Source organism: Lissotriton vulgaris, chromosome 11 (genome assembly GCF_964263255.1).
Source record: "Lissotriton vulgaris chromosome 11, aLisVul1.2, whole genome shotgun sequence".
Lineage (NCBI taxonomy): Eukaryota > Metazoa > Chordata > Amphibia > Caudata > Salamandridae > Lissotriton > Lissotriton vulgaris.
The window spans coordinates 935679770-935703374 of record NC_141699.1 but is presented as its reverse complement, the minus strand read 5'-3'; the positions used below and the strand labels follow the sequence as shown (position 1 = coordinate 935703374).

General features: G+C 46.0%; 1 protein-coding gene across 2 annotated transcripts in view; it reads right to left on the bottom strand.

Annotated features, from left to right (window-relative positions):
- Positions 1 to 19525, bottom strand: part of LOC147683705 (mast cell carboxypeptidase A-like) — a 193770-nt gene extending 174245 nt beyond the window's left edge. For both annotated transcript variants that reach the window (XM_086944893.1, XM_086944894.1), the window contains exons 1-3: positions 19374 to 19525; positions 19214 to 19289; positions 12219 to 12343 (exon numbers count right to left, since the gene is read on the bottom strand). In XM_086944893.1, coding sequence (XP_086801019.1) covers positions 12219 to 12343; positions 19214 to 19289; positions 19374 to 19444 — 272 coding nt within the window. In that variant the 5' untranslated portion in view covers positions 19445 to 19525. The remainder of the gene's footprint in view (positions 1 to 12218; positions 12344 to 19213; positions 19290 to 19373) is intronic.
- Between the last annotated feature and the right edge of the window lie 4080 nt (positions 19526 to 23605).

Here is a 23605-nt window from a genome sequence, read left to right as displayed (position 1 = left end):
GCAATGACAAAGTGCCCAGAGTCCTATTGCCAACAAAAACAGGGTCAGAAAAATAGGAGGTGCAAGGCAAAACGTGTGGGGATAAACCTGCAGAAAGGGCCAGGTCCAACATGTGCTACCTCTTTGTGACACACAGACAGTGCACCCTCTGACAGCACCTTTGCCTCTGCTTGTTATAATGTTTATAATACAGCGTAGGTGCAGAGGCAAAGTTTTTCCTCATTTGAGTGGGGCCACACTACATGCAAAGGAATTGCCCTTTGAGATTGCACCAGCAAATGCATGCAGAATCGGTGCAATCTGTTTAACAGAAAAGACTGAGTATCAATCTGCAGCCACTTCTAAAGTAACAAAGTGCTTGGGACCACACATCCCCGTTGCGCCCTCTGGGTCACTCGTTGTAATACAGCTACATGTGTCAAATTTGATAGACTGCTACAATTTTGAACAACTTTTCACATAGCTTAGTACAGTTTTTCAACAGTATTTGAATCAATTGACCTGTGCAAAAATAGCATTTGATCATGATGGTTCAAATGGCTTTTTAACACCAACCAACCTTTGCAAATGATGCTGCAAACTTGTCTAGTGCAGGTTCAATCAATCCACCTAATTCACTCCATGGACCGGTTCACAAAAAGATTTTTGACTGTCTCTTTTTCTTGGCCTTGGTGGTAAGATAAGGCAGTGGTTAGTCTAAACACCTTTTACCACTGTTTTATGACAACAGGATTCAGGAAGTGGGAATGTGTCACAAGTGCTTTTGTGCATATTTTTTAGTGTAACATTTTGTTATGGTGGTGATGTGTTCTGTTGTTTTTTGTGATGGTGCGTATTTGTGCTACATTATTGCATTTATTTATTTTATTTTATTTATTTAAAGAGTTTTAGATAGTGTTGGTTAGACCCGGAGGTATTAGAGCGCTTTACATGAGAAAACAACAATGTAACAGAAAAAGTTCAACAATAACACAATAAATCCCAAAAATTAGGCAGTACAATTAGGAGAGGAGAGAAAGGAGAGAGAAAAGTAGTGGAGGGGGCAGGGGAGGTGAGAGAGGGAGGATAAGGGAAGAGACAATACGGAGAGACGGAAAGAAGTCTGTCTAAAGACCGACTAGGTAGGTGAAGACCAAGTAGGGAATCCACGGCCCATCTCACCTATAGCTAAACCAGGTAGGTCCATCGGGCATCAGACAAAAAAGTTCAGTCTCAATACATTGAGAGAGGGGAGAGGAGAGACATAAATAGAGGGAGGATGCGGTAGGAGACTACAGGAGGGACGAAAGGAAGTGCAACAATGTGGTTGAGAGGAGAGGGAAGAGAGTGAAAAGAAGTGAGGGATAGGTGAGGTGAGAACGTGAGAATAAGGGAAGAGACAACCGTAGAGAAGAGAGGAAGTCTGTCTAAAGATCGGCTGGATAGGGGATGACCAAGGAGGGAATCCATGGTTCATCTCCCCTATAGCTAAGCCAGGTAGCTCCATCGGGCGCCAGACAAAGTAGTTCGGTCTCAAGTGTTGAGGGAGGAAGTTTTCAGAAAAACAGGATGGGTGGAAGAAACGGCAAAAAGACAAAGGAAAATCTGACCGTAGACCGGCTGGGTAGGTGACGGTCGAGGGGGAAGTCCCAAAACCCATCTCCTCTATAGCTATCAGGTAGCTCCACCGGGCTATGGCCAAATAGCTAGGTCTCAATTGGAAACATTTAAATAACACGGAGGGCAAAATAAATGGAGCGTAGAGGGGAGGGAATAGGGAAGGTGAGAAAGGGAGGATAGGGGAGGAGACAACAAGGAGAGATGAAATGAAATCTGTCTAAAGGCCGACTGGGTAGGTGACGACCAAGGAGGGAATCCACGGACCATCTCCTCTATAGCTCAACCAGGTAGCTTCATCGGGCATCAGACAAAATAGTTCAGTCTCAATACATTGAGAGAGGAGAAAAGTAGAGATATAAATAGAGGGAGGAAGCAGGAAGAGACGACAGGAGGGACAAAAGGAAGTCCGGCTAAAGACCGACTGGGTAGGTGACGTCCAAGGAGGGAATCCCCGACCTGTCTCCCCTATAGCTAAACCAGGTAGCTCCATCGAGCATCAGACAACTAGCTAGCTCTCAAATGATGCAGGAAATTCACAGGTAAACAGGGTGTGGACTAGGGCAAGGACAGGTGAGGGCAAAGGTTAAAAGCAGGAAAGAGGAGAGGAGTAGAGCAGGGAGGGGAAGGGGGTAGGTAGTTCAGTAAAAAGTTCCCATGGATCAGCTGCAAGGCATTCAGAAAGCAGGTCAGTTTCTTCGCACTCGCCACAGTGGAGTTCTCCATGCGGTGCCGCTGAGCGGGGGCCGGAGCAGACACTTCCAGGCTCTAATCGTCCTCGGGCCGGTTCTATGTTTGAGGCGTTGCCCGGGGGATGGGGGGGTAGGTTCGGTGTCTGAGGGGGTGTGGGAGGGGTTATTTTGGTGTCTGGAGGGGTCTGTTCGGCAATGCCCCCCGAGGGTCTGAAGATTCCTGCATGAGATGACGAGGACCTTCCTCTTGAGCCTCAGGCGGGACAGAGAGTGAAGGCCGAGTTGCAGGTTCGTGGGGGGTTCACTATAGTTCATTGGGGGTGAATTTTCTTGTCAACTTAGGTTGGGCGTCTGAGGTTGGCGGCCATTCCAGGGTCAGGCAGCCGGTGCTCCGTGTGTGTTGCACCCCAGGGCCCCCATTCTGAGTCAGGGCTCCCATCTCAATGAAGTAGGTCACAGACGACCCACAGTGGAGGCTGCATGTTCTTGGGGGGGCCAAATCCAGTCGGTCGGAGTGCTTCAAGTGGAGCGTCCTTCGGGCGGCGGCCATTACGGGATCAGGCAGCCTGGGCTTCAGGAGCGGCGCTGTTGGCTATCTGGCTGCTTTCTCCTATTTCAGTCCTGGTTCGTTCTGCATGGCAGCAATCTTCATGGAGAGCGTTATGTAGGCATTTGTGGATGTGAGTGGTTACCTTTACCAGATTGATGTGGGGCGTCATCTAGTGGACAGGAACTGCAGAGCTCTGCAGTGCTTCGCAATCCGCTTACAGCAGTTCTCTAGTGTTAGATCGTCTGTCGCTATGGTCCTGGGCCGTCAGGACTCTTGTGGGTCCACTGAGGGGCATTTGCGAGTCCACTGACTGTTACATTGGGGGTTCGAGGTTGCTGCGGCCATATTGGGGACAGGCGCTGCGGAGCTCAGTAATAGCTCACACGCAACTTTCAGGCAGACACCCAGTGTCAGAAAGGTGGTCACACTGTGGTCGCTGTGTCAGGTCTCTTGTGAGTCCACTGATGAGTATCCAAGCGCTGCTAGCAGACTGCTGGCAGTCGGTAATGCTGGTTGTACCTCGGGCGGCCATCTTGAGTACAGGCACTGCGTAGTTTAGTAGAAGCTTGAAGTTGACTTTCTAGAGATCTCCTTGTGCTAATTAGGTTTGTTGCTGTGTGGTGGCTATGTCTTGACTCCTGTGGGTCTACTGTTGCGTGACTCGGCGTTGCGAGACGTCTGCTGGCCCTTACTCTTGTTAGTTCATTGTCATGGCGGCCATCTTGGGGACAGTAGCTACGGAGCTTGCAGTCGGCTTTTATTGATTTCAACCTGTGCCAATTTTGGTGGTCTTTGCAGTCCGTGGCATTTGGGAGCTCTGGCGGGTCCCCTGTGATGTGCCTGTGTCTTTCGGGTACTCCGGTGACTGTGGTGAGGTCGTGTATTTCTATTTTTGTCTCCGGGCAGCCAGTTTCAGATCGGGCGCTACGGGTCTGCGCAGTGCTTGCAAAGCTTTTTTCCTGGTTCCTTATGTGCATTTGTAGAAGCTTCTTTGGTGGTGGTACTCGGGGGTGACCTTAAATCGGGTGGGGACCGCAGACCGCCAGTTACCTTTGAGTTGCCAGTTACAGTCCTGAGGATGCCGGGGCACAGATCCTCGTATCTTCTTTTCCTGGCGGCGGTAGAGATTTGATTCCGGCTGATCCAACTTGGCGATCGTTCCGGTAAGTCTTCGATGCCGCGGGGGTGTGATGGGGTGGGGGGTGGCTGCATAGAAACTCACTCTATCCGTGTTTCCAGTGCCCGGGAGCTCGGTTCCAGTGCTTCCCTCCCCGCTTACATCCGTGTAAACTATGTTTTCATTGTGTTGTTTCTTTGTGTATACTATTGTGCTATGTTCTTCTGTTTACTTTTGGCATGTCAAAAATGATGCTACATTTCTATCAAAGGGGGTATTGGTATACAAGGGAAACCCGTAAAAGTTGGCCGAGGACCTACGGGAGGAACTACGTATTTTTGTTATACAAAGGTCCTAGGTTTTGGTTGATAGTTCAAGAAAATAATTTACACAGGCTCAAGATAAAGGCTGTGTTTTTCCTTTCTTCCAAGTCCAGCCGGACCTACCAACAGTAACTGCCGTGAAAATTGCAAATCATAAAACAAGCAGTACTGCAAAACAGTCAGACTGTTTTGCAGTACTGCTTGTTTTATGATTTGCAATTTTCACGGCAGTTACTGTGGGTTTGTGCTTATGTAAATTTGTATACATTGGATTATAAGCCACCCCGTTCTCCTTGTTTGCCTGTTTATTCTTTCTCCTTCTCCCCTGTATTGTCTTTTCCTGACTAGATACAGGCGTGTGCCCAGTAACTCATGTGCGACTTGGTTTCGCCTATCTTAATTATATTTATAAATTGTTTTCCAAAATAAACACTTCTAGGTCCGGCTGGACTTGGAAGAAAGGAAAAACACAGCCTTTATCTTGAGCCTGTGTAAATTATTTTCTTGAACTATCAACCAAAACCTAGGACCTTTGTGTAACAAAAATACATTTCTATCAAAAGCAGCACTTCTTGACAGTTCCTGTGACAAGCAACCATATACCACTGTCTAAGTCGGTAAAATAGCACTACCACCACTCTTGAACTACTAATGACACTAGGCAGCCCTAAACTGTGGCAAATATTGAAAAGTTTTATCTGTGATGCAATAAACAAAGTGTTTTTTTAGTGGTGAGTTTTCACTACTATGGTAATAACCTGCAATTTGACCTTTGCACTGCAGGAAGAATTGTGTGAATTTTTGTTCATTAGCACAGTACAGCAACTTTCCACCAGACCACTGCCCTACACGAAACCAGACCACCCGCCATGGACTCCCTCAAACTCAACATCCAGAATTTCTCCAATTGGATTACCTCAACTGCTGACACCATCACCCACCTGAAAAACTCTGCCCATGGAAGAATCACCAAGTAAGCCAACCTGTTCACCCTAAACTTCTGACTCTTAAATGCTCTGCAAGACACTGGAAAGACTCTTGTGTTGCGACAAGACCCCCGCACCAACTATACCAAGGGTCTCTTCAACGTTGTGCGAGAATTCGCCTGTCCTGCCACCAGTGAGAACACCGTCCCCCTTACCAAACATTCTGCGACACTCTGGGAGACTTCTGTCACTACAAGATAGCTAACATCTACAGCATATTCAACCCTAAACCTACAAAACCTCACCCACTCCTGCACCCCTAGTGATGTCACCCTCCACTGTATCACCAAATGAGTGTAACTCTCACCAGAAGACACGACGTCTATCATGAATGCCATCCAATTCGGATTCCCCTCAGACCCCTTCCCTCATCACATCCTCAACCTAGGCAGTGAGGCCATCAACCTCCAACTTACCAACCTCCTTGAAGAGAACAACTTACTTGACTCCTCCCAGTTAGGATTCCGACCTAACCACAGTACCAAGACTGCCCTGATTACAGCCACAGACATCATACAACTCTTCGACCAAGGTGGCTCTGTCATACTCATCCTCCTTGACCTATCGGCATCCTTCTACACCATCTTCCACCACACCCTCATCACTAGACTTCACCACATAGGAATCCAGGGCAAGGCTCTCGACTGGATCACCTCCTTTCTCTCCAGACTAACCCAGAGCATCCAGGTCTCACCCTTCACTTCTGCACCCAAAGACATTGTACGCAGTGTCCACCAGAGATCATTCCTCAGCCCCACCCTCTTCAACACATACATGACACCTCTGGCCAACATCACCTGCACCCATGGACTCAACATCATCTCCTACACTGACGACACCCAGCTCATCCTATCCTTCTCAGAGAACCCACACACCGCAAAACCCAACATCTGCACCCGGATGAAAACCAACTGCCTAAAACTCAGCTCAGACAAGACAGAGATCATCATTTTCAGAAACAAGCCCTCCCCTTGGAACGACAGCTGGTGGCCTTCCTCACTCTCCCCACCACCCTCCCCATCGGATCATGCATGCAACCTCGGCATCATCTTGGACCCCCAGCTCACCATGAAACAACAGATCAGCACAGTCTCCTCTGCCTGCTTTCACATCCTCTGCATGCTACACAAGATCTTCTGGTGAATGCCCACCTCAACCTGGAAGACAGTTACCCAGGCCCTCATCTCCAGCAGACTCGACTACGGCAATGCCCTCTACGGCAAAACCACCAATAAGCTCCTCAACCACCTCCAAAGCACCCAGAACGCAGAGGTAAGACTCATCCTTAATCTTCCAAGAATAGCCAGCATCACCCATCGCCTCAGAGCCATCCACTGGATCCCAGTGCAGAAGAGATACTTCTTCAAGCTCCTCACTCACACCTACAAAGCCTTATACTAAACCGGTCCCACCTAAATCAACAACCGCGTGACCATCTACCAACCGACCATAGAGCTCCGCTCTGCCACCCTCACCTTGGCCCACGTCCCATGAACATGTTGCAGCTGATGCAGTGGCATCACATTCTCCTTACTCGCTGCCAAGTCCTGGAATGACCTCCCCCACCACCTGCGCAGGAAGCAGCAGAAGACCTGGCTTTTCGACCTCCACCTCTCTCTGACCGAGGATCGCTCATTTGCACACTACTTTGAGACCCCCTGCTCTGACAAACAACGCTACATAAACCCCGATGATTGATTAATTGAAAGTTTACCACCTCTCAGATTGAATGTAACAATTACTTTGCAAAGGGCAACAACACTTCTTAATGTCAGAAAGCCTCTTCAAGTGTAACGCTTTATATCATGGTGTTGTATAAACGGTTTTTGTGAAAAACATGTCAGGGCACTCTTATCTGCGGGCATACATAAAAAGAAGAAAATATTTGTCATTTTCCCTGATTGATGCATATCACTGCCATATGGTTCTAAAGTTTATTTTAACATGTATCTAAGCACCTAGGTGTTTATCCTTCTTTGACATCAGGCAGGAAGTTGCAAGGTCATTTATTTCACAAAAGATTTAGAGTGTATCTTCATTCATGCATTCAAACATGTCAGCAGGGACCTATGTGATGCATCAAAATGTTAGCAGAGTGTGCATCAAGTGCAAAGTTTAACAGCTGAGGTTCCGTGAGAATTGTAATGACGTTTTGGGCTTGTTCGAATATGGACGAGTTTGGTATCTATGAACCGCAAATGACGAGTTTAGTGGGTGTACACGTTTTCGCTATTCTACGTTACACCATTCGTCTTATTCGTTGGCTTCTTCATCTGAACCCACGGGTTCCAATTTAGATACGGCATCCATTTTGTTTCTTGCCCTCAAGTAGCCAGCGAACGGACACTGTTCGCTTCGTGACCCTGGGGTTCCCAAGCTCTTGCGGAAGACACATGTTCCTTTGAGGGTGTCTTTATGACGAGGGGGATGACACTGCAAAGGCAGATGGCTCCGCTCGAGGCTCATCTTGCCGTATCGGTCTATTGTTTCAGCCGTGCATGCATTAGGCACAAATCCTTTGATCCTGCAATCGTGCTTCCGATATTGCCCCCCTACACTCTTTTTCAATCTGTTGTCTATCTTTGTCTTCCTTGCATCTGTTTTTGTCTCTCTCCTTAACTCGTTTACAGCCAGAATGGAATGTACTTAATGGTGAGATAACGTACTTTTACAGTTGGGAACCGGCGATGCTACTGTAATTATGTTCCGGGCTCTTGAATACATGAAAGCAACCCTTTTTGAAGTTTACTGTGGGAACTGAGTTGTTACTGAGTTGTTACCTTTTGTTCGCCATGTTGTGCTATGACTAAAATATGTATAAAAGGAGCGATCCACTGTTGCAATTCGAAGCAGTCTCTCAGAACCTACACATTGTGTACTTCTTGCGATCTCTGTATCCCTGCAGTAAATAAACGCTGATCTTTGACGCCGAAGGAAGTGTCCCGTGTCTCTGTGATTTGTACGCCGGAACAGGTAACCCACGAAGGTTTCAGGTGTTGTTCCCTGGCACCGCTGGGCCTTAGAATAGCCCAGTCCTTCACAGCCGCGTTGCTATTGTTTCATCACAATGCTAAGTGAAGGGCAATGGTAAAGTTACCATCACCAAACAGCAACCAGCTCAATTGCCTCATAGTAAAGTTTCCCTATCTTGCCATTTGTCAATATGACACTATAAATAAAAGAAAGAAGCTGCTCTATTTGGCATACTGTGCCCCCTCTAAGGAGCTACTGAAATGAGCTACCGTTGGAACTCCATTTTTTTCATCAGCTGCCTCGTTGGCCTATGAGGTCAGTGAGGCAATTTACTCTAATCCTAGAATTTCTAACAATAACATTAGAAAGTGTTGTTTTCACCAGTCCCCCCCCCCCCCCCCCACACTGCTGAACTGTTTTCCAACAGCAATTTAATAGGGTGAAAATACCTTTAAGTTGCCGTGGCTTCAGATTGCCAAGGCCTTTACTCATGATAAAGTCATAAATTAGAAAATATTTTTCTCTCAGACCCCTATCACTTGTGTTCCGCTGCAGATAAAATACTTACTACCACAATTATTTTGCTTGGTAGCAATTTGCCTCAGGCATCCAGCTCTGACAACTATAAGAGCCTTTACTGTTGGTAGAATGAACTTTTCTGCAGTAGCCAAGTGCATTAATAGTGTGCCAGAATCAAGTAAAACATATTTTCTCCCCAAACTTTGTGGGGGAAATGTTTACAAGTTCTATCAATTTTCCTTTTCAGTTGAAATCCTCCAAAAACTCTATTCACGTTGAAGGCCACTTTCCAAACATCTTTCTAAGCTGTAGAAAACAACCAATTGTAACCATAACATTACATAACTTGCATTATATTCTGACTTCCTCAGTGTTAATTTTTGGTTCTCAATGAACACTAGGGACAATAAATCCAACTGGAGGAGATATTGATGTCAGAGGAACAGCATTATATGAGAGACTGAAATGGCATGCACTGAAATTAAGTGCCCCAACTATAAACGTCCCCCCATGAAGAACATTGGTCGTATAGAACAGCCCTTTGAGTTTCAATAAAGTTACTCTCACCACCTTGACCTTCCTCAGCAATATGCTACTGTGACTATCGCTGATGATAGTATATCTATTTACACTATCGATAGTTTTTCTGTTGAACAACTATTTGCTGATAGGTGAGATGCTACAGATGATGAACACAAGCAAATATTGGGTGCTGATCTGTGACGGGAATGAAGTGTAATGATATATGGTTTGTGATTTTAATGGCTTGCCTTCACTTCCAGCTAACAAGCTCACTTGTAAATTTCGACAGGCTAGAAGTGCCAATCAAATGCTTTCTTTTGGTAGTTTATAGATCTCTGCAGCCAATCACACTGCTCATTGTTGGTAGTGATACCAAAGGGGGTGGTGATGGACGGAGTGTTTGAGCAAATCAAACACTCACCCCCAGTCAACTGATCTGGGTTTTATCCATCACAGTTCTTTAGCTCACTCCACCACCCCAGTTCAGACATGGCCATATGCAAATCAGTCTGATCCTGTGCCTCATGGGAACAGTCCAGCCCCGAAATACCAAGCCACGTCTTCCCTGGACCGGAAACAAGCATCCTGGGACCGGTTTCGGATTCATAATCCTCATAAGCCAGGCATTTTTGGTAGTGTAAAGCCCCATTCGTGAATCAGATATAAATTACACAAGCTTATTTTGCAACATTTTTATACGTGCAAATCGCAGTTATACTGGCACTTAGGAATTGGCCTAAAATGTGTATCCAAGTGTAATAAAGTGCTAGTATGAATAATATTTGGCCATTATGTTTTATTGCTACTATGAGTAATAAATATACCAACCTATTCGTATGGTGAATATTTTTGATTCACTTAACAGTGTGAGATAATCATAGGAAAAGCACAAATAAAACACAACACGAAAGATGAAACAATGTTTTCATATTTCCTCTGAAAACTTTAGCCAACACTAATATTAAATCTCCTTCTGCACAGCGGTTTAGAGCTAATTGGAAACATATTCTTTTGTGATAAAGCAAGCTGGTATCTTGTGGCGGAAGGAGATACAGTGCTTGTACAGTAAACACACACACACACACACACACACACACATATATATATATATATATATTTATGTTGTTAAATATATATTGGTGAAAAGTACACAAGTGCAGAAATGTATTTAAAGGGGTTGGCATTGAATTGCGCACAATGATAAAGTATAGTATTTACTGCGGAAATGCAAAGTTATGGGGAGAACCGACCAGTGAAAATTTCTCCACAGTAGCGATGGCATAACTAACAATTACCAACAACTCTGGATTACCCCTAACCTTGGGTTGCAGAGCAGTGTGGTGCCCTGCGGCAAGCACTTGAACACCTCATGAAGGGTGGTAAGCGCTCTTTATATACAATTACAACACAGTATAGTGGAGGAAATTCCATCAGTGTATTCTCCTCCAGCTTATCCATGTTTTCCAGATTCTAAGGATGTTACTTACTACTCTACACTTTGAATTAGGCCATGACATTTTACAGGCCTTATTTTCAGTGGTCCTGCGCTGAATCACACAAAGATGACAAAGATGTACGACAGTTGCATGATAATTTAGAATCTTTGCCAGTGGTAGTGGTTTGGTTTACACTGGGAAAAGTAGCATTATTTGTTGCAACATATGAAGTTATCTATATATGACAAACACTACAGACCAGGGCACCCAAACCTCAACATAACACCGCATCAAAGGAACACACACAACAAAGCAATGCACCATAATGCATTAAAGTAGCAGAACAACAGTTTAATAGCAGAACACAAGTCAACAAAAACTAAAACAAAAAACGGAATAGCAACAGAACACCAATAATGTAATAATACAACATCACAACACAATACAATAACCTACCTCTTTTCGCCAAAGTATTAACATAACACAACTATAAAGTTAAACAACACAACAAAACAATGCAAGATAATGCAGCAAAAACAGCACAAGACAGAACACAAGTCATCAAAACCACAGTCACAAAACAACTTTATTAAAACATAATACTAATACAGCACGAACAACACAGTACTAAAACTACACAGCAAACTACAACAACCTACAACACCAATGGAACAGAACAATACAATAATAGTAAAAATACAAACATAACCAACAACTCAATGCAGAATCCAAACAGGATTTGATTTCAGAGCTGTTCTGCTGTGGCAGTTTGTTGTGTGCTGCTTCTGTTGCTGGGTTGTTGAGTTATTGATTTGTAATTGTGTTGTATTTTGTTATGTTGTTTTGAAGTTGTATTTTTGTGTTCTAGATTTGCTGTGTTGTGGTGTGTTTTTAAAATGCTGTGTTTTTAGTTGTTGCATTGTTGGTTTGTTTTTGCATTGTTGTGGCTGTACTGCGTTGTTTAGTTGTATTGTGTCAGTGTTTTGTGCGTTTGTGCTAAGGAATTGTTCTGTACTGTGGTTTTGCTGGTGTTGTGTTTTGTTGTAGGATTGTTCTGTTTTGTTTGAAAGTTGTCTACTTGTACTAGGCTATTATCAGTGAGCAGTTTTAGTTGGGGCCGTTGGGTTCTGTGGTTGTGTTGTTGCATTGGTGTGCTGTGTCATATTGGTGTGTTGTTGTGTTGTTCTGTTTTATGGCCGGTTAGAAGTTGTGTTGTCGTAATGTGATTTGGGTTGTTTGGTATTATCTGGTTGTTGTTTCTCAATTGCTTTTCATCTGTTTGAATGTGAAAAACACTCTTCTGCAACTGTCACCTTAAACTCCTTGTCATGATGCAGTAGTAACATCCTTTTACATCAAGCAATGTGCTATTCGCCGTAGAAGACATGCAAAAGCCAAAACCCAAAAGTACTTAGTGGCCTGGTCCATGCGCCTTAATTCAAATAACCTTATTTTTCTAGTTAAATAACTGCTTCGTGTATGCATTGTATAGAAATAAGTTTACTTGTATTTCATGTGATTTTGCTCCAGCAGTTCCTGAACTGGCCCACTGTGATCTGCAGTGACATGGAAATCCACATTCATCTTGGAAGTAATCTGATGAGCTGAATCCGGGCGCCAGAAACCAAGCTGCAAAGTGACATTAAGGGCTTTAGGTATTATAAATGCAATACATAATATATAGGTATTAAATTAATACGAAAATGATCATCAACATTCAATATTTAAAAAATGCTATTCTTAATTTGGTGTTCAAATAAAATAGAACGTTGGTCTGTTTAGCCTGGTTAATTCTGTAATCGTATTGCCATTTTCACATGGCACTTCGTGCCTGGTTAACATAAAGTGAACACCCCAGGTGCTAATGTAAGACATTGACTGCATCAACAAACATTTTAAATTAGCACTGTGTCATTTCCTTGGTGGTAAATGAAGGCATAGGTTCTCAAAACCGTTTACTACCTTATTATGAAACAGGATTCTGGCAGTGCTAATATTTGACAATAACGTTTGAGCACACATTTGCTGTGTGTATTTTGATTTATTGGTGTTGCATTTCTGTGAGCTTTTGTTCTGCTCTGTTTTTTGCTCTAGTATTGCAATGCGATGATGTTGTGTTGTACAGTGGTTGTTGTGTTGCTTTCTGTTTTGACTATTTCGTTGTGATGTGAAATGTTAAAGTAATATTGTGTTGTTACACTACTTTATGTTTTTTGTGGTGTTATGTTTTGTTGTTTAATTTACATATATAAAAAATTCTGCTGCATTTCTATACAAAATAAGGACATCCCTTGAAGGTTCCTCAGACAAGTAACCAGCAAACACTCTATGTTGAGAAGGTAGCACTGCTCTTCAACTACTTAAGTCACCAGTCAGACCAAAACTATGGCAGAGATAGCCTAAACGCAGTGCTCGCACTGCTCACTTTATCTGATATGGCCCTGTGTTGTGTTGTGCTTGTAACTTCAGTCAGTCCTCAGCATGGGATGTTCTTTAAACTGCATTACTAGCATCCCCATGTGTAGGGATAGTGGAGGACAGCAATAAAGAAAGAGGGTGGAAATTGGGGGGAGGGGAGAATAGGGGGATAAATGTAGAAGGGAGAAGGTGGGAATCACCCTGAGGGTGAAGCAAGGGAGATACAGACAGGCAGAGACAGTGGGAAGGCAAAGGGGACGGGGAGAGAGAGACAATGGGAAATGAATGTTGAGTTAGAGGGGAGGAGTGAAAGGAAGAGAGGGGAGAGGCAAAGGCAGGAAGGAAGGCGTGTACAAGGACAGGAACGGGAATGGAGGAGAGTTAAAAGGATGGAGCAGATGAAGAGGTAAAGTGAGAGAAAGCAATAAGGAGAAAAAAAGGAAAGGAAGCTCAATGGAGGAGGGGGAGAGTTACAACAGAGAATATAGGGTGATAAGGAAACAAAAAGAGAGAGGAAGGATGAGAAGACTGGGAGACAACGGGAGAGAGCAGAGTAAAGTTTGCAAAGTAGGACAAGTATAAAAGACAAGACAGATGGAGGTTTGACTGGATGTATGGCGGTACAACGCGTACCTTTACCACGCAGGTTTTACAACGCAAGTCGTTACAACGACTTGCGTTGGGGGGCGCTGAATAGTGAATAGTTCAATTTACTATTCCAACTCCAGTCCCCGTGGATAGTAGGGAAGGTGTTGGATAGTAAATTAAACTATCCCCTATCCTAGAGCGCCCTCCAGCGAAAGTCGTTGTAACGACTTTCGTTGTAAATCCTGTGTTGTAATGGTACTGCGTTGTAACGGCTCCGTTGTAAAGGATGTTTCCCGGTTTGACCAAGAAAGAAGAGAAAGGTGGAAGAAAAAGAGGAAAGAGGCACAAGATGGAAGAGAGGAAGAACATTAAGGGCCCTATTACGATGCGGTTAGGAAAGCATTCTCACTTAGGGCCCGATTCGGATGTTGTTAGGAAGGCCTCCTAACAGCATTTCTTCCTTCCGAATCGAATTGGGAACGTGTCTTCCCGACCGAGGGCCCGATTACGATGCAGTTTGGAACATAGGCTCCCATTGAAGTCAATGGGAGTCCACCCAAATAGTATCTGTAAGCATGCGGATGCATCCTACTCGGTCGGTCGGACTCTCCCGTGGGTCGTAAACCCTTTCCAACCCGATTTGGTCGGTAAGATTTCCTAACCGCATCATAATTGGGCCCTAAGTGGAGAGGAGACCAAGCGACTGTGCCAGACAGAAAGAGTGACCAGATTAAGCTATGTATGGAGAGTGAGAAGAGGAGTGAAGCGTAAGTAGACAGGAGAATATAAACAAATGGAGAGAGAAGTGAATAGTAATGAGAACAGAGCCGGACTGGGAACCACTACCGGCCCTGGCAAAGGGCTCGGCCACCCCCCTCCCCACCACTCGGGGGGGGGTTGGAGGTGCCTCCGAGCTCTTTGCCGGGGCCGGTTCTCTGCCGATTTTGGTAACGACCCTCTAACTAAAACGGCTCCCAGGGGCCCAAAACCGCCCCCCACTCTAGCGGCCCACCGGGGAAACGCCTGGTGCCCGCAATGGCCAGTCCGGCCCTGAATGAGAAGGACAAATAGGAGGAAAGAGATGTTGGGAGTTTGCATATGGATGGAGAGAGGGTAAATGATATGTGCTAGGAGTATGGATAAAGGATGAAGAGAGGAGGAAAGCACTTTGGATGAAAGATACCTGGAGGAAGAAAGAGAGAATGTTCTCGTTTGTAACAAGGGAAGGACAGCTACTGCCTCAAACTCACTACCTTGATTTCCTTAATGCCAGTGATATGTGGGCTTGATTTTGTGGTAGGTTTTACTGTAGAGTCCTTGGTTCTTTGTGAAAGTGCTAAATACAACGGAAAATCCTCTGATTCACCATCAGGACAGTATGGTGGAGGAAAAACTACAGTGGTACTCTACCCCGTCTACGCCCGTCCGCGCCTGGACCGCGCCCAGCGCCATACCCCCTGGCCCCCGTCCCTCCCAGCCCTCCCGCATTACCTACGATGCCGCAACCCTCCTATCCCTTAACTCCGGTCGCGCCCCAAACTGCGTCCAAGCAGCTCCTGGACACACCCATGGACCTTTCTCCTGCTACTCCTGCAAATTCAGCGGCACCGACAACTACTCCACTACGACCACTCCACAGACTCCCGACCCCAACCACCTACAATGCATCCTTCTCAACACCCGCTCGGTCCACAGACACGCCATTGACCTATGGAATCTACTAGACACCATCTCTCCAGACGTCGCCTTCCTAACAGAAACATGGATGAACGCTTCCTCCGCCCCAGACATCACCATTGCCATCCCTGAAGACTATAAGATCACACGCAAGGACCGTACCGGCCACACAGGAGGAGGAATCGCTATCGTCCATAAAAAATCAATCCGCATCTCAACCAGCTCTGACGCCAACCTCGCCAACTCCGAACACCTTCACTTCCAAATCCACATCGACCCCAAGTCCACACTCAGAGGCACCCTCCTCTACAGACCACCAGGTCCCCGCGCAAAATTCAGTGAAGACATCACGGACTTCATCACTCCACACGCGCTCCCCTCCAAAGACTACATCCTTCTGGGAGACCTCAACTTTCACCTTGAAAAGATCAACGACCGCAACCCCACCACCCTCTTGGACAACCTCGCCAACCTCGGACTTAAACAACTAGTCACTTCCCCCACCCACATCGCAGGTCACACACTCGACCCCATCTTCACCTCCAGCAATCATGTCTCCTTCAGCCATACTACGGATCTCCTCTGGACTGACCACAGCTGCGTTCACTTCACCTACAACAAGCCAAAACCCACCAACCACCTCCAACCAACTCTGCAAAGAAACTGGAACAAAATCACCACCGACCAGATCACCGCATCGCTCCTTCTCAACACCCCAGCCCAGTCTTCTAACCCAAACCAAGCCGCCGCCAACCTCACCCTATGGTTATCCAACACCGCCGACACCTTAGCACCACTGAAAAAACGTCAAAGCAAACCTGGCAGCAAGAAGGCCTCATGGTTCAACGATGATCTTAAGAAATCCAAGAAACTCTGCCGCTCCCTTGAAAAGGCCTGGAAAAAAGACCCAACCACTAGCACCAAGGACGCCTTCAAAAACGCCTCCCGCACTCACCACCAACTAATCCGAAAGGCCAAGAAAGCAGCATTCAAGGATCGACTTGACAACAACGCCCACAACAGCAAGGAACTTTTCAACATCTTCAAGGAATTTTCCAATCCCTCTGCCAACTCCAACGACATCACCCCCTCCCAAGCCCTCTGCGACTCCCTAGCCTCATTCTTCCACAACAAGATTGCAGACATCCACAACAGCTTCGACAACCAACCCGGAGACCAACCCACCCAACCATTTGCTGAACATTCTCCCCCGTGAACACCCTCAACGACTGGAACCCAATCTCCACTGAGGACACAATCCGCCTGATGAATTCCATCCACTCAGGATCCCCCACAGACCCATGTCCTCACCACATCTTCAACAAAGCAGACTCCGTCATATCACCGCACCTCCGAGACGTCATCAACTGCTCCTTCAACTCCGCCACCTTCCCGGAAGACTGGAAACACGCCGAACTCACCGCCCTTCTGAAAAAACCCACAGCGGACCCCACCGAACTCAAAAATTACCGCCCCATTTCGCTCCTTCCATTCCCGGCCAAAGTCATCGAGAAAGCTGTCAACAACCAGCTCGCCGCTTTCCTCGAAGCCAACAAATCCCTCGACTCTTCACAATCTGGCTTCCGAGCAAAACACAGCACTGAGACCGCCCTCATCGCAGCAACAGACGACATTCGAACTCTACTGGACAATGGAGACACAGTCGCCCTCATCCTCCTCGACCTCTCTGCAGCATTCGACACAGTCTGCCACAGCACCCTCTTACAACGCCTCAATAACATCAGAATACAAGGAAAAGCACTTGAATGGATCACCTCGTTCCTCACCGGAAGAACCCAGAGAGTCCGCCTTCCACCATTCAAGTCCGAGGCCACTGAAGTCATCTGTGGAGTACCACAAGGATCCTCACTCAGCCCCACCCTCTTCAACGTATACATGAGCCCCCTCGCGACCATCGCCCGCCAACACAACCTCAACATCATCTCTTACGCGGATGACACTCAACTAATCCTTTCTCTCACCAATGACCCCAGCACCGCCAAAACTAACCTACACGAAGGAATGAAAGAAGTTGCCGAATGGATGAAACAAAGCCGTCTGAAACTGAACTCAGACAAAACAGAAGTCCTCATCTTAGGTACATCCCCCTCTGCATGGGACGACTCTTGGTGGCCGGAAGCCCTTGGAAAAGCACCCATCCCGACAGACCACGCACGGAACCTAGGCGTCATCCTGGATTCTTCACTCTCAATGAACAGACAAGTCAGCGCCGTCTCCTCATCCTGCTTCAACGTTCTTCGCATGCTCAAAAAAACATTTCGCTGGATCCCCACCGAAACCAGAAAAACAGTCACCCATGCTCTGGTCACGAGCCGACTGGACTACGGAAACACCCTCTACGCAGGTACTACCGCTAAACTCCAGAAGAAACTCCAACGAATCCAAAACGCCTCAGCCAGGATCATATTAGACATCCCGCGCAACGAACATGTCTCTGGTCACCTGAAAGACCTCCACTGGCTACCCGTCAATAAGAGAATCACTTTCCGACTGCTAACCCACGCACACAAATCACTCTACGACATCCGACCAGAATGCCTCAACTCACGACTGTCCTTCTACACCCCCCCCGCCAACTACGTTCTTCCAGCCAAGCCCTCGCCACTGTACCTCACTTCAATAAGACCACCATGGGAGGCAGATCCTTCTCATACCTGGCTGCCAAAACATGGAACTCACTCCCCGCTGAACTTCGCCTTACCCAGAACCACCTAGCATTCAGAAAGCAACTTAAAACGTGGATATTCGACAAGTAATCCTCCTCCCCTTCCTAAGCGCCTTGAGACCCTCTGGGTATGTAGTGCGCTATATAAATTATCTGACTTGACTTGACTTGACATGTAAGGTTGATAATTTATTTGCTGACTGTCCTTGGTGCCAGGTGCCAATATTTCCGATCCTGCTAATCAAAGGTGCTCCTGTGCTCTTTCTCAGAACCCAACTCCTAACAGACTATGTGCAACAAGAAAGGCTGCCAGTATCAGGTTAAGCATACTTTATAACCCGTAGGATCAGGTTGCATTTGCAAATAAAATCATCACCTAAGTCCCCGGACTATAATGTGTATTGTATACTACATTTGCAGCAATACTTCTGTACTGTATTATATTTCCTGCCTCCGCAACTGTGTAAAATATACTTGCTTGACACACATGTGCTATATACTGTATTGTATAATGTTTTGAACTCTCGTACGGGAACTTTGCTTGTTCGCCCACTTGTACGTCAATGCGGGTTCACTGCGAAAACCTTGGCTGGGCACTTGAGTAATTTGTAGTTTTTCTATTTATTTACTTATTTTGTATTTCTCACGATTTATTATTATTATATTATTATTATCATTATTATTATTTGTTCTTTTCTTGAAATTAAAAAATAATAATTTGAAATAAATAAAAAATCATCACCTGTGCCTAACTCAACCAGGTTACTGCAGCCCCTTTAAGCCCCTCTTCAGTTCATTACACTTCGGATGAAGGATGTCATTTCTGAAAATAATCTCTTTCCACAGACAAAACTGCCTTGTTTGGCTCAAAATAAAGTCTAGCTCAAAGTGTAACACATGAGGTCTTGAAATGTCACGCATATCACTCTGCAAACATAGAAATGTCACACATAAACAACATGATAACGTGGCAGCCATTTATCAAGGCCTAGCAACATGTTTGCATACATTGGGAATAAAGGGCACTGATTTACGGTTATAACTATCATTCAGAGAAATAACAACCTGAAAAGAAAAAAAAAACAACTAGTGGAGTTGAAGATGCTACAAGATGTATAAGAGCCACTTACCGGTACAACTCGAGACAGGTTCCTCAGGGTCTCTACCTGCTGATCAGTTTGCAGATTTACACGAAAAACTTTCACTCTGAAAATGCAACAGCATGAGAATGTAATATACATATAAATGATTAATTCCAAAAATCTTTACAATGATAATCTCTGGTTCTACCCGTCGTATCGTCTGGTGGGTGAAAATGCAAGAGCCAGTGGAATCAACCCGAGAAGAACAAGGCGGGCCATGGCTCTGCTTTCAGCAGCAAGCGCCTCCTGCCTCCTTCTGCTAGCTGCACGAATCTGCTCTGCTGCTGCCTGCTGAAAGCCAAGTGAATTCAGAAATAATGACTCACGGATGTGCCTGATGATTAGGCCCTTAACTGATAAGTGTCATCCTTGTATGCAGCCCTTTAAAAAAACACCCACCGACCGAGGCTGGATCACAATTCTTTTTTGTTATGGCGCTATTACAAGCCATTGGTGGTAAGGCGCTGCACGTGCAAATACCTTTTACTACCACAATATGAAAATAGATTTGTGGTGGTGATAATGCCTGAGACAAATGAGTGGGTAAATGTAATCAGACAGACTGCAGCTAAACTACAGCTACACTGCAGCAAAATGACACCGTATTACACATACACACCACAATAACAGCAGTAAGACGTCACAATACAACGATGGAACAATAAAACAACAAATAAACAACACAATAACACTACACAGTGTGGTGACCTGTGTCACCTGGGGGTCAGGGAGACCTATGCCACTTAGTGGGGCCTACCTATACTTTAAGAACTCACACAGAGACTGATTATCACTCTGGGCCGAAGACCACGAGCGGTCTCGCGCCCCTTTATTTATACCCTCGGGCGAGCCCACCCTCGGGGTGTGTGTGCGTGCGTGTGTGGATGGGCCGGATGGCTCCATCAGTACATCCCTCCAATCATACGGACACATATTCCCACCTAGGGTGATCCTTGAATCTTGCCCAGGCACCAGGCATAGTCTCTTTGTCTTTGACAGGGAGTAGGATTTGGCCGGCGGCTGTATCTCCGATTCCTGGGGTTCCCGCTGGCTTCCGACTCCTTGGGGCGTTCTACAGGGTCCCTGGGGTTCTCCGTGATAACCTCTTGGCTGGCTGCATGTTCATGTTCGGTTCTCGGTGGGGTCACTGCTTCTCCGCGCTGGCATTGCGAGGTCTCAGCGAGCGGTCATCATCTTCATACTCACTGCTTTCGGATGGTTGTTCTGCGGCTTCCCACTCTCTCTGGACTCGCTTGAACCATGAAGCATTCCGTGTGACTGCTCGCGTACCTCCTGCTGCAGATACCATGGTACCATGGATATTGACCACTTCCCATATCTCATACGCGGTGCGATATTTCCAGTGTGGGTACCTGTCCTTGAGAACCACTTTGTCGCCAACCACGAGGGACCTGGGTTGAGCCCTTCGAGCCCGACTGGCTCTGTCATTTGTGAGTTGCCTTCTGTTCTGGGTGGCGTTCTGATCCAGCACCGGTGGATTCCAGGTGGGGCCCGCTGGCACGCAATCCCTTGGGATTTTCCGGAACAGTAAGTGTGCCGGGGCGCATCTGGTGGTACAATGGGGCGTTTGGCGGTACGCACTATGGAACTGATATAGACATTCCTCCACCTCTTCTCCTTTCTCGACTCCAAATTGAAGGGCACGATTCAGCGTGCGCATAAACCTCTCGACCTCCCCATTTGCCTGTGGCCACTGGGAAGTAATCTTCCTGTGGCGAACGCCTCTTGACGCCAGATATGTTTGAAAGTCTGTGCCTTGAAACGGCGGCCCATTGTCGGATCGGATCTCCTCAGGCATGCCCATCATCGCAAAGGTCCGATCCAATACCAGCTTGACATGTGAGAATGCTGTGGAGGGTACCACTTCCACTATTGGGAATCGTGAATCAGAGTCTACTGCAACTTCACTCCCCTGAGGCGGAAGCCGGGGGTTAGCATTGAGCATTGAGCTGCAAAGCGCTTTTATTTAGAATTGTTTGCCCGTTTTTAAAACTGCTCGTTTCATTTTTTAAAATATAATTTGCGCCGCTATATGTGTTTGTAAATTCACAAGGAGCACTGTCCTTTGAGAAACGCTGTACTCAGATAGCCAAACACGCTAGAATTGCCCCACACCCAGCCGACTAAGTGCTGAGTGAGAGGCAGCATTCTTGGCAGACATATTGGGCGTAGTCACTGCCCCAGCGCTCTAGACTTCCCAGCCTCGTGTATAAAAGCAGAGCATTGATTCTGCTCACGAGATCCACTGCAACTTCACTCCCCTGAGGCGGAAGCCGGGGGTTAGCATTGAGCATTGAGCTGCAAAGCGCATTTATTTAGAATTGTTTGCCCGTTTTTAAAACTGCTCGTTTCATTTTTAAAATATAATTTGCGCCGCTATATGTGTTTGTAAATTCACAAGGAGCACTGTCCTTTGAGAAACGCTGTACTCAGACAGCCAAACACGCTAGAATTGCCCCACACCCAGCCGACTAAGGTGCTGAGTGAGAGGCAGCATTCTTGGCAGACATATTGGGCGTAATCACTGCCCCAGCGCTCTAGACTTCCCAGCCTCGTGTATAAAAGCAGAGAATTGATTCTGCTCACGAGATCCACTGCAACTTCACTCCCCTGAGGTGGAAGCCGGGGGTTAGCATTGAGCATTGAGCATTGAGCTGCAAAGCGCTTTTATTTAGAAATGTTTGCCCGTTTTTAAAACTGCTCGTTTCATTTTTTAAAATATAATTTGCGCCGCTATATGTGTTTGTAAATTCACAAGGAGCACTGTCCTTTGAGAAACGCTGTACTCAGACAGCCAAACATGCTAGAATTGCCCCACACCCAGCCGACTAAGGTGCTGAGTGAGAGGCAGCATTCTTGGCAGACATATTGGGCGTAGTCACTGCCCCAGCGCTCTAGACTTCCCAGCCTCGTGTATAAAAGCATACGGTGATCCCTCCGTGCAGCGGACGCGATCAGCGGGCGCGCCGGAAGCGCGCCGAAGTCGAGCCAAAGTCCAGCCCGTCTGCGCCCGTCCGCGCTAAGGACGGGCTGGGGGCTGTTGTACCTGCGCAAAATGCCATCTGAACAGGTAACCAGAGATAAACTTCTGTCTCTTAATTACACCTCTAAACAATGCAACCATTTCATAGAGGTTGCTAAATGGCAAGGACCCATTACATGTATGAAGTGTAAACTCACATTACAACCCTATTTTAAGACTTCCCCTAAAAGTATATATAAAACTATTACAGGTGGACTAATAAATGCACGGTCCATGTGCACAAACGCCCTGCACATATATGACCTACTCGCAGAGAACAATCTGGATTGCCTTATGATCACAGAAACATGGTTAAGAGAATGGTCAAATCCTGATATTACCTGCGCACTACCACCTGGTTATAACATACAAAGACTCGACAGACCGATACATAGAGGAGGGGGAATTGCTATAATACACCGTGAGACACTCACATGCAGCATTTCCGAGTTACAGGATATTAAAGGTGCAGAAAGTTTAGCCTTCAATATACAGGCCCATGACTCCTTCATGTTCTCTGGAGCACTAATCTACCGCCCCCCAGGACCAATGGACAATTTTCTGATTAGCATGGGGGAGGTAATTACTGCTTTGATGCTTAAAGCAGCTAACTTCACCCTACTGGGAGACATAAACATTCACCTTGATAATATGACAGACCCAAATGCACAATGCTTTAAAGATATCATGCAGGTGCTTGGACTTAAGATTCTCACGAAAGATCCCACACATATAGCTGGCCATACCTTAGACTGCGTCTGCTCTAACCTTGAGACTATCAAGGTATCTACCCCTTTGCCTCAGACGTGGACTGACCATAGTTTTATACCATTTCACCTTACAACAAGGGAAGCAAACAGAACCCAACCAAATGGACCCAGACCTCAGAAACCAACTCCCTGTTGGACAAAAATAATCGAACATCCGGATCTACCCATATGGGTTAAAGAAAACAAACCTTTGACCACTGAGAATGTGTTTTCGGATAATCTCAACTATGAAAAATGGATGAGAAAAATAGGGGAGAAAATAACCTCGGGAGGAGCAACCAAATCAAAACCTAAACAACGGAAAGTCTCTGCCCCCTGGTATACTAAAGACCTCAAAGAGACACTACGCGCAGTACGCAAGCTAGAACGTACATGGCGTAAATATTATAAAAAAGAGGACCAAGACAAGTATAAAACAGCCAGACGAAAATATCATGCTCAAATCAAACAAAATAAAATAAACTATTTCACTAACAAAATAGATACATCTCAGAATAACCAAAAAGAGATCTTTCATGTGGTAAAGAGCTTCCGAGATCCAGGGTTTTTGTCACAGGAAATACCTCC